The sequence below is a fragment of the Triticum aestivum genome, chromosome 7B (assembly GCF_018294505.1).
Source record: "Triticum aestivum cultivar Chinese Spring chromosome 7B, IWGSC CS RefSeq v2.1, whole genome shotgun sequence".
Lineage (NCBI taxonomy): Eukaryota > Viridiplantae > Streptophyta > Magnoliopsida > Poales > Poaceae > Triticum > Triticum aestivum.
This window is the reverse complement of record NC_057813.1, coordinates 656,655,162-656,671,941: the sequence shown is the minus strand read 5'-3', so window position 1 is coordinate 656,671,941 and position 16,780 is coordinate 656,655,162. Positions and strand designations below refer to the sequence as shown.

Genomic DNA, 16,780 nt, shown 5'->3' with positions numbered 1-16,780 from the left:
ATGCTCGAAGGCTATGTGTTGGGACGGCGCCTTCTGTACTGTGAATTTTACAGGGTCCGCTAAGCCATCCCTCCAGTACGGTTCCGTGCCCTTTATGGGGTTTTTGCTTTTTGGTTTTTGTATCTGGTGCCTGAGTGTAATGCACCCTTTTGTTGCGGACTAGGGTTGTATTCGGGGCCGGATTGTCCCAAAACTTATTTTCGGTTGTCCGGAAACTCTCCATCGCACAGTACTTTCGTACTATGGACGCCAGGTCGGCGAAGCGTGTAATTTCACGACGGCTGACGGCGTTCAAGATTCCCTCGTCCGTGCAATTATTGCAAAAAATTGAGATTGCGTTTTCCTCTCGGCAGTCCTTTATCCTGTCCATAACCAGGAGGAATCTGGCCCAGTAGTGATGTACTGTCTCAGCGGGCTCTTGCCGGATTAGAGATAGATCGCATATGTCTGGGCGGGTGGGTGGAATTAAGTCCGGAACCCTACCCATCTCAAGGCTCGAAGGCCGAGAAGTTTCCAAATTTGGAAGCTTGGATTGCTGGACGTTGTCCAACGAGTCTGGTCCGATGCCTGACTTTAAGTTCAGTGCTTGATCGAAGTCCGTCCCTCCGCGGGAATCCGGCATGGGGGGTTCGGGAGCCCGGACATGACTAGTTTTCAATACAGGAGAAGAGTCGCCGCATTGTTCCTCTACCACTGCAACGTGGTGGGTGACCTGGGGAGAGTTAATCTCTCTCAGATCGGTTTTAAGCCCAATCTGATTGTAGTCTGTAGCGACTCCCAGGGCGGCGATGCGATCCAAGAGCTCGTTTACGGACGAGAGCTCTATTGGATCCAGCCGCTCGGCGAATTCCGAGCTGACGTGAAGATTGCTTTTGACGACTTGAGAGGTCATTGTCGAAGCGGTGGCCGGACAGGCGGTCATAAGAAAACCACCTAGCCGGATAGTTTGGCCGGCGGCCAAGGCTCCTTTGGCGAAAATACCGTCCTTGAAGACGGGAGGAGGCATCCTTCCTATCGGTGACGGCACAGAGGAACTCTCAATGAAAGCACCAATGTCGGTGTCAAAACCGGCGGATCTCGGGTAGGGGGTCCCGAACTGTGCGTCTAGGCGGATGGTAACAGGAGACAAGGGACACGATGTTTTACCCAGGTTCGGGCCCTCTTGATGGAGGTAAAACCCTACGTCCTGCTTGATTGATATTGATATTGTGGATGTTTACAAGAGTGGATCTACCACGAGATCAAGGAGGCTAAACCCTAGAAGCTAGCCTATGGTATGATTGTAATGGTTGTTGTTGTCCTACGGACTAGAGCCATCCGGTTTATATAGACACCGGAGAGGGCTAGGGTTACATAGAGTCGGTTACAATGGTAGGAGATCTACATATCCGTATCGCCAAGCTTGCCTTCCACGCCAAGGAAAGTCCCATCCGGACACGGGACGAAGTCTTCAATCTTGTATCTTCATAGTCTTGGAGTCCGGTCGATGATGATAGTCCGGCCGATGATAGTTCGGCCGATGATGGTAGTCCGGCTATCCGGACACCCCCTAATCCGGGACTCCCTCACCGGCCCTCTGGCTAGAGGGACTCGCCGGCGCCAGAAGTGGTGCGACCACCCTAGGCACCACAAGGGAAGAGGGAGTCGAGGCCACCTTCCCTGAGCCCACTCTTGTAAGCTGAGCGGCCAACTTCAGCTTCGTCGCCGCGATAGGAGAAGAAGGCGCCAAGGCCACCTGCCCCGGACCCCCTCCCCTAGGTACAACCTCCAAACCCGGTACCGTGTCCTGAGGTGAGACAACGGGTGGAGCAGGAGAAATAGTGGCCACCTGCCCAAGCTCCCCCCCCCATCGACCGAGGTCGTCAAGCCCCCGAGAACGGGACTATCAGCATCCTCAAAATCCAGGGTACGTAACATGCGCTCGAACACATCGTTAGACTCCATCCGGTCACTCCAAAGTCTGGAAGGCGCCGAAGCAGGCTCAAATGACCCAAATCTCAGAGAAGTCATTGACACCGAAGAGGGTGGTGCCGTCCCATCCCCGGGCGTCTGAGAAATGGACCCCGATCCGTTGGACAATTCTCGTCCAGCATCATCGACTGGTGCCTCCTTAGCACCCGAGCTGTCATCTCCGTCGTGAATGTCTATATCAGTCCCATTGATAGCCTCAGCGAACAAATCAACATCCTCAAACTCAATCTCGGGGTTGTAAATCTGGCCCCTATATGTCCACTTGACCACATCAGGCATGGACTCAATATCCAGAACACTCACCAGCAGTCCGGCTACCCCGTGAGCTCGGGTAAAAGCCATATCCACTCTCTCAGTTTTCCCCACCATAATGCCCAAGCTAGCCACGACCCTAGCATGATGCATCGGCTTCGAGGGAGCCCCGGAAAAACGTAACCATACCTGAGTAAGAGGCTTGCCCTGAGGCTCGACCTTCTTCCACTCGTGGAACTCCAGGATACATTCAGTGCCAGGTACTCTGCACAACCCAAAACTCAGAAGTCTCTGCAAATCCTCAACCGAAGGGAGATCAACCTTAAACATGTTGGCGTCGAGACTAACAAGCTCCCACTGGAAGTCACCTGGAGCTAACTCCTTAAGCATCTGCACAATCTGAGTCTCAGAGACATCTCCATTGGTAACTTTCACCACCCTAGTGGTCATACTCTGGGTCTCTCTGGTATCTCTCTCGCACTAGGAGACTCAAAGAACGTCAGCTCAGCATAGTACACACCATACATAGTAAGAGTCGGCATCTGATCACGCAAAATTTGGCATTCCCCCCGTATCATGTGCCGGCTTGCCACAAGTATCACAAAGTTCAGCCACACATTTAGCAATAAAGTGACCCTTCTCTCCACAATGATTGTTGGGGAACATAGTAATTTCAAAATTTTCCTACGCACACGCAAGATCATGGTGATGCATAGCAACGAGAGGGGAGAGTAATGCCCACGTACCCTCGTAGACCGTAAGCGGAAGCGTTATGACAACGCGGTTGATGTAGTCGTACGTCTTCATGATCCGACCGATCCAAGTACCGAACGTACGGCACCTCCGAGTTCAGCACACGTTCAGCTCGATGACGACCCCCGGACTCCGATCCAGCAAAGTGTCGGGGATGAGTTCTGTCAGCACGACGGCGTGGTGACGATGATGATGTTCTACCGGCGCAGGTCTTCGCCTTAACTCCGCGACGATATGACCGAGGTGGAATATGGTGGAGGGGGGCACCGCACACGGCTAAGGAACGATCACGAAGTTCAACTTGTGTTGTTGTGCCTAGAGGTGCCCCCCTGCCCCCGTATATAAAGGAGCAAGGGGGGAGGGGGCGGCCGGCCTAGGAGGGGCGCGCCAAGGGGAGTCCTACTCCCACCGGGAGTAGGACTCCCTCCTTCCTTGTTGGAGTAGGAGAAGGGGGAAAGAGGGGGAGAGGAGGAAGGAAAGGGGGGCCGCACCCCTTGTCCAATTCAGACCAGAGGGGGGCTGCGCGCCTCCTTCCTTTCGGCCTCTCTCCTCTATTCCCGTATGGCCCAATAAGGCCCATATACTCCCCGGCGAATTCCCGTAACTCTCCGGTACTCCGAAAAATACCCGAATCACTTGGAACCTTTCTGAACTCTGAATATAGTCGTCCAATATATCGATCTTTATGTCTCGACCATTTCGCGACTCCTCGTCATGTCCCCATTCTCATCCGGGACTCCGAACTCCTTCGGTACATCAAAACTCATAAACTCATAATATAACTGTCATCGAAACCTTAAGCGTGCGGACCCTACGGGTTCGAGAACTATGTAGACATGACCTAGAACTATTCTCGGTCAATAACCAATAGCGGACCCTGGATGCTCATATTGGCTCCTACATATTCTCCGAAGATCTTTATCGGTCAAACCGCATAACAACATACTTTGTTCCCTTTGTCATCGGTATGTTACTTGCCCGAGATTCGATCGTCGGTATCTCAATACCTAGTTCAATCTCGTTACCGGCAAGTCTCTTTACTCGTTACATAATGCATCATCCCGCAACTAACTCATTAGTCACATTGCTTGCAAGGCTTATAGTGATGTGCATTACCGAGAGGGCCCAGAGATACCTCTCCGACAATCGGAGTGACAAAACCTAATCTCGAAATACGCCAACCCAACATGTACCTTTGGAGACACCTGTAGTACTCTTTTATAATCACCCAGTTACGTTGTGACGTTTGGTAGCACCCAAAGTGTTCCTTCGGCAAACGGGAGTTGCATAATCCCATAGTTACAGGAACATGTATAAGTCATGAAGAAAGCAATAGCAACATACTAAACGATCAAGTGCTAGGCTAACGGAATGGGTCATGTCAATCACATCATTCTCCTAATGATGTGATCCCGTTAATCAAATGACAACTCATGTCTATGTCTAGGAAACTTAACCATCTTTGATTCACGAGCTAGTCAAGTAGAGGCAGACTAGTGACACTATGTTTGTCTATGTATTCACACATGTATTATGTTTCCGGTTAATACAATTCTAGCGTGAATAATAAACATTTATCATGAAATAAGGAAATAAATAATAACTTTATTATTGCCTCTAGGGCATATTTCCTTCAGTCTCCCACTTGCACTAGAGTCAATAATCTAGTTCACATCGCCATGTGATTTAATACCAATATTCATATCTGTATATGATTAACACCCATAGTTCACATCTTCATGTGACCAACACCCAAAGGGTTTACTAGAGTCAATAATCTAGTTCACATTCTATGTGATTAACACCCAAAGAGTACAAAGGTATGATCATGTTTTGCTCGTGAGAGAAGCTTAGTCAATGGTTCTGTCACATTCAGAGCCGCATGTATTTTGCAAATATTCTATGTCTACAATGCTCTGCACGGAGCTACTCTAGCTAATTGCTCCCACTTTCAGTATGTATCCAGATTGAGACTTAGAGTCATCTGGATCGGTGTGTAAGCTTGCACCGATGTAACTCTTTACGACGGGCTCTTTTATCACCTCCATAATCGAGAAATAATTCCTTAGTCCTCACCAAGGATATTCTTGACCAATGTCCAGTGATCTACTCCTAGATCGCTATTGTACTCCCTTGCCTAATAAAGAGCAAGGTATACAATAGGTCTGGTACATAGCATAGCATACTTTATAGAACCTATGACTGAGGCATAGGGAATGACTTTTCATTCTCTTTCTATTTTCTGCCATGGTCGGGTCTTGAGTCTTACTCAACTTCACACCTTTGCATCACAAGCAAGAACTCTTTCTTTGACTGTTCCATTTTGAACTACTTCAAAATCTTGACAAGGTATGTACTTCATTGAAAAACTAATCAAGCGCCTTGATCTATCTCAATAGATCTTGATGCTCAATATGTAAGCAGCTTCACCGAGGTCTTTCATTGAAAACCTTTTATTGAAGTATCCTTTTATGCTATCCAGAAATTCTATATCATTTCCAATCAACAATATGTCTTGCACATATAATATCAGAAATGCTACAGAGCTCCCACTCACTTTCTTGTAAATATAGGCCTTTCCAAAAGTCTGTATAAAACCATATGCTTTGATCAACTCATCAAAGCGTATATTCCAACTCCGAGATGCTTGCACCAGTCCATAGATGGATCGCTGGAGCTTGCACATTTTGTTAGCACCTTTAGGATTGACAAAACCTTCTGGTTGTATCATATACAACTCTTCTTTAATAAATCCATTAAGGAATGCAGTTTTGTTTATCCATTTGCCAGATTTCATAAAATGCGGCAATTGCTAACATGATTCAGACAGACTTAAGCATAGATACGAGTGAAAAACTCTCATCGTAGTCAACACCTTGAACTTGTCAAAAACCTTTTGCGACAATTCTAGCTTTGTAGATAGTAACACTATCAGCGTCCGTCTTCCTCTTGAAGATCCATTTAATCTCAATGTCTCGCCGATCATTGGGCAAGTCAATCAAAGTCCATACTTTGTTTTCATACATGGATCTCATCTCAGATCTCAAGGCCTCAAGCCATTTTGCGGAATCTGGGCTCACCATTGCTTCTTCATAGTTCATAGGTTTGTCATGGTCTAGTAACATAAATTCCAGAACAGGATTACCGTACCACTCTGGTGCGGATCTTACTCTGGAAAACCTACGAGGTTCTGTAGTAACTTAATCTGAAGTTTCATGATCATCATCATTAACTTCCTCACTAATTGGTGTAGTAGTCACAGAAACAGATTTCTGTGATGAACTACTTTCCAATAAGGGAGCAGGTACAGTTACCTCATCAAGTTCTACTTTCCTCCCACTCACTTCTTTCGAGAGAAACTCCTTCTCTAGAAAGGATCCATTCTTACCAACGAATGTTTTGCCTTCGGATCTGTGATAGAAGGAGTACCCATAAGTTTCCTTTGGGTATTCTATGAAGACGCAGTTCTCCGATTTGGGTTCGAGCTTATCAGGTTGAAAACCTTTTTCATATAAGCATTGCAACTCCAAACTTTAAGAAACGACAGCTTAGGTTTACTGCTAAACCATAGTTCATACAGTGTCGTCTCAACGGATTTAGATGGGGCCCTTTTAACGTGAATGCAGCTGTCTCTAATGCATAACCCCTAAAACGATAGTGGTAAACCGATAAGAGATATCATAGATCGCACCATATCTAGTAAAGTACGATTACGACGTTCAGACACACCATTACATTGTGGTGTTCCAGATGGCGTGAGTTGCGAAACTATTTCACATTGTTTCAAATGAAGACCAAACTCATAACTCAAATATTCGTCTCCGCGATCAGATCGTAGAAACTTTATTTTCTTGTTATAATGATTTTTCCACTTCACTCTGAAATTCTTTGAACCTTTCAATTATTTCAGACTTATGTTTCATCAAGTAGATATACTCATATCTGCTCAATTCATCTTGTGAATGTCAGAAAATAACGATACTTGTCACGAGCATCAACACTCATTGGATCGCATACATCGGTATGTATTATTTCCAATAAGTCAGTAGCTTGTTCCATTGTTCCGGAGAACAGAGTTTTAGTCATCTTGCCCAAAAGGCACGGTTCGCAAGCATCAAATGATTCATAACCAAGTGATTCCAAAAATCCATCTTTATGAAGTTTCTTCATGCGCTTTACACCGATATGACCCAAACGGCAGTGCCACAAACAAGTTGCACTATCATTATTAACTTTTCATCTTTTGGCATCAATATTATGAATATGTGTATCACTACGATCGAGATCCAACAAACTATGTTCATTGGGTGTATGACCATCGAAGGTCTTATTCATGTAAACAGAACAACAATTATTCTCTAACTTTAAATGAATAACCGTATTGCAATAAACATGATCAAATCATATTCATGCTCACTGCAAACGCCAAATAACATTTATTTAGGTTTAACACTAATCCCGAAAGTATAGGGAGTGTGCGATGATGATCATATCAATCTTGGAACCACTTCCAACACACATTGTCACTTCACCCTCAACTAGTTTCTATTTATTCTGTAACTCCTGTTTCGAGTTACTAATCTTAGCAACCGAACAAGTATCAAATACTCATGGGTTACTATAAACACTAGTAAGGTACACATCAATAACATGTATATCAAATATACCCTTGTTGACTTGCCATCCTTCTTATCCACCAAATATTGAAGGCATTTCCGCTTCTAGTGACCATTTCCTTTGCAGTATAATCACTCAGTTTCAGGCTTTGGTCCAGCTTTGGGCTTCTTCGCGGGAGTGACAACTTGCTTGCCATTCTGCTTGAAGTTCCCTTTCTTTCCCTTTGCCCTTTTCTTGAAACTAGTGGTCTTGTCAATCATCAACACTTGATGCTCTTTCTTGAGTTCTACCTTCGTCGATTTCAGCATCACGAAGAGCTCGGGAATCGTTTTCGTCATCCCTTGCATTATAATTCATCACGAAGTTCTACTAACTTGGTGGTGGTGACTAGAGAATTTTGTCAATCACTATCTTATCTGGAAGATTAACTCCCACTTGATTCAAGCGATTGTAGTACCCAGACAATCTAAGCACATGCTCACTAGTTGAGCGATTCTCCTCCATCTTTTAGCAATAGAACTTGTTGGAGACTTCATATCTCTCAACTCGGGTATTTGCTTGAAATATTAACTTCAATTCCTGGAACATCTCATATGGTCCATGACATTCAAAACGTCTTTGAAGTCCCGATTCTAAGCCGTTAAGCATGGTGCACTAAACTATCAAGTAGTCATCATATTGAGCTAGCCAAATGTTCATAACGTCTGCATCTGCTCCTGCAATAGGTTTGTCACCTAGCGGTGCATCAAGGACATAATTCTTCTGCGCAGCAATGAGGATAAACCCCAGATCACAGATCCAATCCGCATCATTGCTACTAACATTTTTCAACACTATTTTCTCTAGGAACATATCAAAATAAACATATGAAAGCAACAATGCAAGCTATTGACCTACAACATAATTTGCAAAATACTACCAGGACTAAGTTCATGATAAATTTAAGTTCAATTAATCATATTACTTAAGAACTCCCACTTAGAAAGACATCCCTCTAATCCTCTAAGTGATTACGTGATCCAAATCAACTAAACCATAACCGATCATCATGTGAAATGGAGTAGCTTTCAATGGTGAACATCATTATGTTGATCATATCTACTATATGATTCACGCTCGACCTTTCGGTCTTCGTGTTCCGAGGCCATATCTGCATATGCTAGGCTCGTCAAGTTTAACCTGAGTATTCCGCGTGTGCAAAACTGGCTTGCACCCATTGTAGATGGACGTAGAGCTTATCACACCCGATCATCACGTGGTGTCTGGGCACGACGAACTTTGGCAACGGTGCATACTCAGGGAGAACACTTCTTGATAATTAGTGAGAGATCGTCTTATAATGCTACCGTCAATCAAAGCAAGATAAGATGCATAAAGGATAAACATCACATGCAATCAATCTAAGTGATATGATATGGCCATCATCATCTTGTGCTTGTGATCTCCATCTCCGAAGCACCGTCGTGATCACCATCGTCACCGGTGCGACACCTTGATCTCCATCGTAGCATCGTTGTCGTTTACGCCATCTATTGCTTCTACGACTATCGCTACCGCTTAGTGATAAAGTAAAGCAATTACAGGGCGTTTGCATTTCATACAATAAAGCGACAACCATATGGCTCCTGCCAGTTGCCGATAACTTCGGTTACAAAACATGATCATCTCACACAATAAAATATAGCATCACGTCTTGACCATATCACATCACAACATGCCCTGCAAAAACAAGTTAGACGTCCTCTACTTTGTTGTTGCAAGTTTTACGTGGCTGCTATGGGCTTAGCAAGAACCGTTCTTACCTACGCATCAAAACCACAATGATAGTTCGTCAAGTTAGTGATGTGTTAACCTTCGCAAGGACCGGGCGTAGCCACACTCGATTCAGCTAAAGTGAGAGAGACAGACACCCGCCAGCCACCTTTAAGCACGAGTGCTCGTAACGGTGAAACCAGTCTCGCGTAAGCGTACGCGTAATGTCGGTCCGGGCCGCTTCATCTCACAATACCGCCGAACCAAAGTATGACATGCTGGTAAGCAGTAAGACTTGTATCGCCCACAACTCACTTGTGTTCTACTCGTGCATATGACATCTACGCATAAAACCTGGCTCGGATGCCACTGTTGGGGAACGTAGTAATTTCAAAATTTTCCTACGCACACGCAAGATCATGGTGATGCATAGCAACGAGAGGGGAGAGTAATGTCCATGTACCCTCGTAGACCGTAAGCGGAAGCGTTATGACAACGCGGTTGATGTAGTCGTACGTCTTCATGATCCGACCGATCTAAGTACCGAACGTACGGCACCTCCGAGTTCAGCACACGTTCAGCTCGATGACGACCCCTGGACTGCGATCCAGCAAAGTGTCGGGGATGAGTTCCTCAGCACGACGGCATGGTGACGATGATGATGTTCTACCGGCGCAGGGCTTCGCCTAAACTCCGCGACAATATGACCAAGGTGGAATATGGTGGAGGGGGGCACCGCACATGGCTAAGGAATGATCACGAAGATCAACTTGTGTTGTTGTGCCTAGAGGTGCCCCCCTGCCCCCGTATATAAAGGAGCAAGGGGGGAGGGGGCAGCCGGCCTAGGAGGGGCACACCAAGGGGAGTCCTACTCCCACCGGGAGTAGGACTCCCTCCTTCCTTGTTGGAGTAGGAGAAAGGGGAAAGAGGGGGGGAGGAGGAAGGAAAGGGGGGCCGCACCCCTTGTCCAATACGGACCAGAGGGGGGCTGCGCGCATCCTTCCTTTCGGCCTCTCTCCTCTATTCCCGTATGGCCCAATAAGGCCCATATACTCCCCGGTGAATTCCCGTAACTCTTCGGTACTCCGAAAAATACCCGAATCACTCGGAAGCTTTCCGAACTCCGAATATAGTCGTCCAATATATCTATCTTTACGTCTCGACCATTTCAAGACTCCTCGTCATGTCCCCATTCTCATCCGGGACTCCGACCTCCTTCGGTACATCAGAACTCATAAAATCATAATATAACTGTCATCGAAACCTTAAGCGTGCGGACCCTACGGGTTCGAGAACTATGTAGACATGACCTAGAACTATTCTCGGTCAATAACCAATAGTGGAACCTGGATGCTCATATTGGCTCCTACATATTCTCCGAAGATCTTTATCGGTCAAACTGCATAACAACATACTTTGTTCCCTTTGTCATCGGTATGTTACTTGCCCGAGATTCGATCATCGGTATCTCAATACCTAGTTCAATCTCGTTACCGGCAAGTCTCTTTACTCGTTACATAATGCATCATCCCGCAACTAACTCATGAGTCACATTGCTTGCAAGGCTTATAGTGATGTGCATTACCGAGAGGGCCCAGAGATACCTCTCCGACAATCGGAGTGACAAAACCTAATCTCGAAATACGCCAACCCAACATGTACCTTTGGAGACACCTGTAGTACTTCTTTATAATCACCCAGTTATGTTGTGACGTTTGGTAGCACCCAAAGTGTTCCTCCAGCAAACGGGAGTTGCATAATCTCATAGTTACAGGAACATGTATAAGTCATGAAGAAAGCAATAGCAACATACTAAAGATCAAGTGCTAGGCTAACGGAATGGGTCATGTCAATCACATCATTCTCCTAATGATGTGATCCCGTTAATCAAATGACAACTCATGTCTATGTCTAGGAAACTTAACCATCTTTGATTCACGAGCTAGTCAAGTAGAGGCATACTAGTGACACTATGTTTGTCTATGTATTCACACATGTATTATGTTTCCGGTTAATACAATTCCAGCATGAATAATAAACATTTATCATGAAATAAGGAAATAAATAATAACTTTATTATTGCCTCTAGGGCCTATTTCCTTCAACGATAGCACAACATTTTCTCCTTCTTGCGCCCACTTGGACGCTCTGTCCGAGTCAGCCATGTCTGCCACCTCCACCGAGGCCGACGCCGTGGTCTCAGTCCCAAGTATCTCAGCATTGGCGAGCGCCATCACCACATCCATAGCCTGACCGGACAGTTCCGGCGTCTCAGCAGCCCCGGCGGCGGCCGTCTGCTCGACGACAACAGGCGGAGGAAGCTTTCGGAGATGGAAACGACCACCTCGACCACCATGATGACCACTGTATCCACCCTGCTGCCGATAGTCAGGGCTAGACGCCCCCTCAACAAAACCACCTGGAGGACCGAGAAAAGGTCTCTCCACTGTACCATCACTCTGCCAAGCATATCCGCGGCCACCACCCATCGACGACGAACCACGGTGTGGGCCATCACCATACGCATTGAAACCATCGTCACCCCATTGTCCTCGGGGCAGTCCAGAAGCACCTCCAGCACCCACGTTTTGAGGCAGCGGTGCATGCGTCTGCACCGGCCCATGCCGTTTGTGCGATGGCCTCGCGACGTAGTGAGGCAGCGGAGCCGCCCGAGGCTGATGACCGGGCGTCACGACCTGGTTCCCAGGCTGAGGCGGCCTTGGACCATGCGCACCACCCCGCCCCGCAGCGGCAACCACAGGCGGGCCTTGCGCCGGCGGCCGAGGACCATGAACCGTCCCACCCCGACCCACAGCAGGCACCGCCGTCGGGCACTGTGCCGGCGGCCGAGCCCCGGGGTGACCACCTCCTCGCCCCGCAATCCTTTGCGCAGTCCCGATGACCACCGGAGGTCTAGGGCAGTACCGCTGCTCCACGACCAGTGCCAGAAGCCAACGGCGGCGCTGCTCCACGACCATTGCCAGAAGCCGGCGGCGGCGCACCCCCGGTGCGGCCAGCCCCGGCCGGGACAACGGGCTTCTTCCCCGGCGGCACACTAGCCCCTCGGCCAGTCATGGCCCCGAGGGGAGGAATTCGCTTAGCGCGGCCAAGACCATAGGAACGGAAGCCAGGCTTCCCTCGCCGATGAACCCTAGCGCGCAGCGAGGACGAACGCGAAGTCGATAGATCGATCGACCTATTGCATGCGACGACATGTTCAATATCGATAGAAACCGGACTAGCATGGGCCTCATACCCAGCTGTCCCCGGCCCAACAAATTTCAGTGAAGTTTCAGACATAACCGGCCCACTGAAGCCCAGGAGCGAATTCAAACGCGCCTAACGAGCTGCCGTGATCTGGATCGCCGGGTTCGCTGGTGTGGCAGCCGCGGTCACCACCACGCCGATCGAGGCACTGCCGGGCGTGCTTTCCTTCTCGTAATAGTAATCCACGAATCTGGACGAATCATATGGAAAAGCGTTAAGTTTGGGAGACTTACCTTAGGCACGAGGCCCTTCCATGGCCTGATCATCGTCGCCGCCATTCTCCGTTGAACGACGCGACCTATCATCTCCTTCTTCTCTCCCGCATGAAGTCCAAATCTGGCCGGATCGTCGGGGGGCAAGACTTTGTCGACCGTCCTTGCCATTTCATCTTCATCGTAGCCGGAATGGAAAAACTCGCAGCTGAGATCAGATGGGGTCGGCGGCGACGGGGAGGCCGCCAGGCTCCCATCCCCATCCTCGTCCACATCATCCTCATTGGAGTCTGCCAAAGCCCAGAACCGGCTGCCGACCCGCCTTCGATCCCCGGCCGATGATGGCGGCACGCCCGTGGTCACCCCTCTGGTCGCCCCCGCACCCGCCCTCATCGCCCTTTGAATAGATTGATTTGTGATGACTTGGACCACAAGCCACAATAGATGGCGCCCATTGACACGCATGATGGCGGCATGAGGACGACAAAGCCGGCAAGCTCGCTAGGCCTCGGCAGACTTGCTAGGGCTTTTTCTTTAGATGATCCACCATCTATGGGATTTCTCTTTACGAACGGCGATCTTATGAGAAAAAATAGCGTGAAGCAGAAGACATCAGCCTTGCTGGCGTGGAGCGGCAGATAATCCTCGGGAGAGGGCGAAATAATAGGAGTTCTATTTGTTTACCATATCTAATCAAGCTAGTTACGGCAAGGCAGGAATTGGAAATTGTATTTTGCCCAGCTACGTGACCAGAATGGACTTGCCTTTTTAAAAAACTATATTGGACTTGTTGCCCATATAGTACATACCTTTTTTTAAATGGTACAACACGGATCTTTAGCATTACATGCAACGTTTTATGGATCAATCCGGAGCCTAGTAAAAAAATTCATTCATCGATTTCTAGGATTGATCTAGACCGTAATAATTTGGACCCATTTGATTAATGGCTCCTAATTTCTAATTAACGTGAGAATTTCTTAAGAGTCTAGAATTAGTATAGGTAGATAGATAGATATAGATAGATAGATATATAGATATGTAGATAGATAGATAGATAGATAGATTACATCAAGTTGAACGTATCGTGTCCATCCGTACCAACGAGCCAGTATGACAAACCAGAGTAGGAAAGATATAATAGACACATGGAATCAAAACCATACAACTCCTATATGTGTCTCCCGTGACCCTGATGATCATGGTTAAGCCAGCTCGTAGTGCTGTCATGGTCTGATGCCATATATGTTCCAGGTTATTATGGCTACACTTGTAAAGCCATCAAATATATATATGCCCAGAGCAGACAACATGCATATAAGAGTACTCTTCTTGGAAACTAAAGGAAAGCCTCATGGCCCAGCTCTCAGGTTTTTGTTCATTAGCGAACAGATTAAGCTCCAATGATGGATGTTACACACGTAACATGCCAGTACAATAATGGTTGCACATAAATTTTGCAAATTACTACGGCAAGAGTCAAAACTAATTAGCTCGACTGATAATGACATGCATGCACTTGCACGCTACGACCGGCCTATAAATACGACCTCAGACGACCCAAGCAAACCATCCCAAGCTAGCAAAGCCAAGCTTAGCCATAGCCACAGACCAGTAAGATCGATCAGTAGCAATGGCGCCCTCCAAGCTCGCCCTCTTCCTCGCCCTGAACCTGGTCCTCCTTGTGGCCGCCCAGGGCTGCGGACCCTACTGCCCACCAGTCGTCCCTACCCCGCCCATCCTCCCACCGCCCGTGCCGTCGATCGGCGGGGGCAGCTGCTCGATCAACACGCTGAAGCTGGGCGTGTGCGCCAACGTGCTGAACCTGCTGAAGCTCAAGATCGGCGTGCCAGCGAACGAGGAGTGCTGCCCGCTTCTGGGCGGGCTCGCCGACCTCGACGCTGCCGTGTGCCTCTGCACCGCCATCAGGGCCAACATTCTCGGCATCAAGCTCAACGTGCCCATCGACCTGACCCTCCTCCTCAACCAGTGCGGCAAGAAGTGCCCCTCCGACTTCACCTGCCCCATCTGATCCATCCAACACCATCGATGAATATTATACATGCATTTTTTTATTCGTAACTAGTTTGCATTTCATACGTACGCACCATACGTATATTTTCTATGTTCCAGTTCCGGTACTATATGTTAGGTGTTTGCATGGGCTCCCTCGCTCGTGCATGCATGCTTGATAAGTTTGTGATTGATCACATGATCAGTGTATCTCGTTATGGTATCTAAATGCATGATTCATGTATTTGCAAAAGGATTGTATGTGTATGAGGAATAAAAGGTTTGTCCAAATTGTGTTAACTTCACCCGCAAAAGAAAAGGGTTAACTTGACCCGTGATATGCCAAGCTTGAAATGCATATTTATCGTACATGCACGCATGGTTGCATCAATCATGATCAAATCCATATCTTTTCGAATGCATTAGCTAAATCTTCTTTCTTTATTTTTTGCCTAAAATTATCCGTAATCAGATTATATAAGATGAAAAAACAGGAACAACCGAAATCTTTGATAAAAGTAGAAGTTACATTGACACTAGTAGAAAACGGGGCATTTGTCCCGGTTCGTAAGGACATTTAGTCCCGGTTCGTAAGGGCCTTTACTCCCGGTTCTTGAACCGGGACTAATAGGTCGTTAGTAATGCCTCCCCCTTTAGTCCCGGTGCTTACATGAACCGGGACAGATGAGCATCCACATGGCCGCTGCGGGCAGCCCAGGCAGGGGGGCCTTTGGTCTCGGTTGGTGACATAAACCGGGACGAAAAGGCATCCACGCGTCAGAAGCTGGCTGCAGTTGAGGTTTTTTTTAAGTGGCTGGTTTAGGGGTTTTGGGGGTTAATTTAGGTTGTTATTAGCTAACTAATAGAGAGAAGTGTCCTCTCTTATCTTCGTACTTGGTTTACCAACGCTACTGCTATGTTCATTTCACCCGCTGATATATAATAACTCTTCATGCTCGCATCATACATCATCATATATAATAACAAGTCCTACTAATCATGCATCATCATACAAATTCTACTTGTTATTAATAACAAGTGATACGATCATCATACTCATAGTCATCGAACCCAACCCTACATAATTGTTCTTAGCACATCATCAGTGTCAGTAGACCTAAACACACTTAATTAAGATAAAATAGCATAAAATAATATAGAACCTGACTCTCCATTATGAAGAATGGATATCATCCAGTCTCCAATTCTTGCGCTTCGCTTCCTCTTGCTTCCAAGAAGCTCCTTATGACTGTCCATACATTTTTTCCACTCTTTGATTGTCATGTCTCCACTTCTTTTAGAAATCCGGTATGGACAGTTGTGATTCGTAGGACGACCTGGTTGTATGTTCAAAACATCAAGGCGACCCTGCGTATACATCAGATGAGGCACACAATCATTCAGGATTATCTGTTGAAAAACACAGTAATAACTTCGTAGTTAGCAATGATGTACTAGTTTTAGAAGTATGCAAAAAGATGCACGAATGTCGTAATAGTAAAAAATCATACCAGGGTATCTCCATGGTAGTTACCGTAGTTCAACACGTGCACTAGTGACACGTATTGACCATAATGTTGAGGAGTTCGATTGTAGACATTGTAATTCTCAAGATCAGTACAAAATGCGACCAGATGATTTTTGTCCTTATAAGTTAATTCGGAGCCATCGGTGTAGTGGGTTTTGTCTACCATCTTCCGCGCATTCTTTGAAGAATGAAAATAAGCTGTCAATAGAAATAAACTGTCAACTATTTTGAAATAAACAATATAAATTACTTAATAACTATGTTAAGCTCACATGGGGGAAGAATTGGAGGTGTATCCACAAGGACCCAAATGTCCATATTGTCTTTCTCGATTGTAGGATCACCAAGATCCATGGTGACAAGCATACCCTCATCAAAATCATACATCTTGCAAAGTGCTTCTCAATTTTTGCAA

At 46.8% G+C, this 16,780-nt stretch overlaps 1 protein-coding gene across 1 annotated transcript; it reads left to right on the top strand.

Moving 5' to 3' along the window:
• The first annotated feature begins 14,413 nt into the window (after window positions 1-14,413).
• LOC123160764 (cortical cell-delineating protein-like) lies at window positions 14,414-15,128 on the top strand. Its single transcript, XM_044578599.1, has one exon. It carries the CDS (start codon window positions 14,458-14,460, stop codon window positions 14,854-14,856), a length of 399 nt encoding a protein of 132 aa, XP_044434534.1. The 5' UTR covers window positions 14,414-14,457; the 3' UTR covers window positions 14,857-15,128.
• The last annotated feature ends 1,652 nt before the right edge of the window (window positions 15,129-16,780 follow it).

Excerpts from the sequence above, each read along its gene's own strand:
- LOC123160764 (XM_044578599.1), top strand. The coding sequence starts at position 14,458 with ATGGCGCCCTCCAAGCTCGCCCTCTTCCTCGCCCTGAACCTGGTCCTC.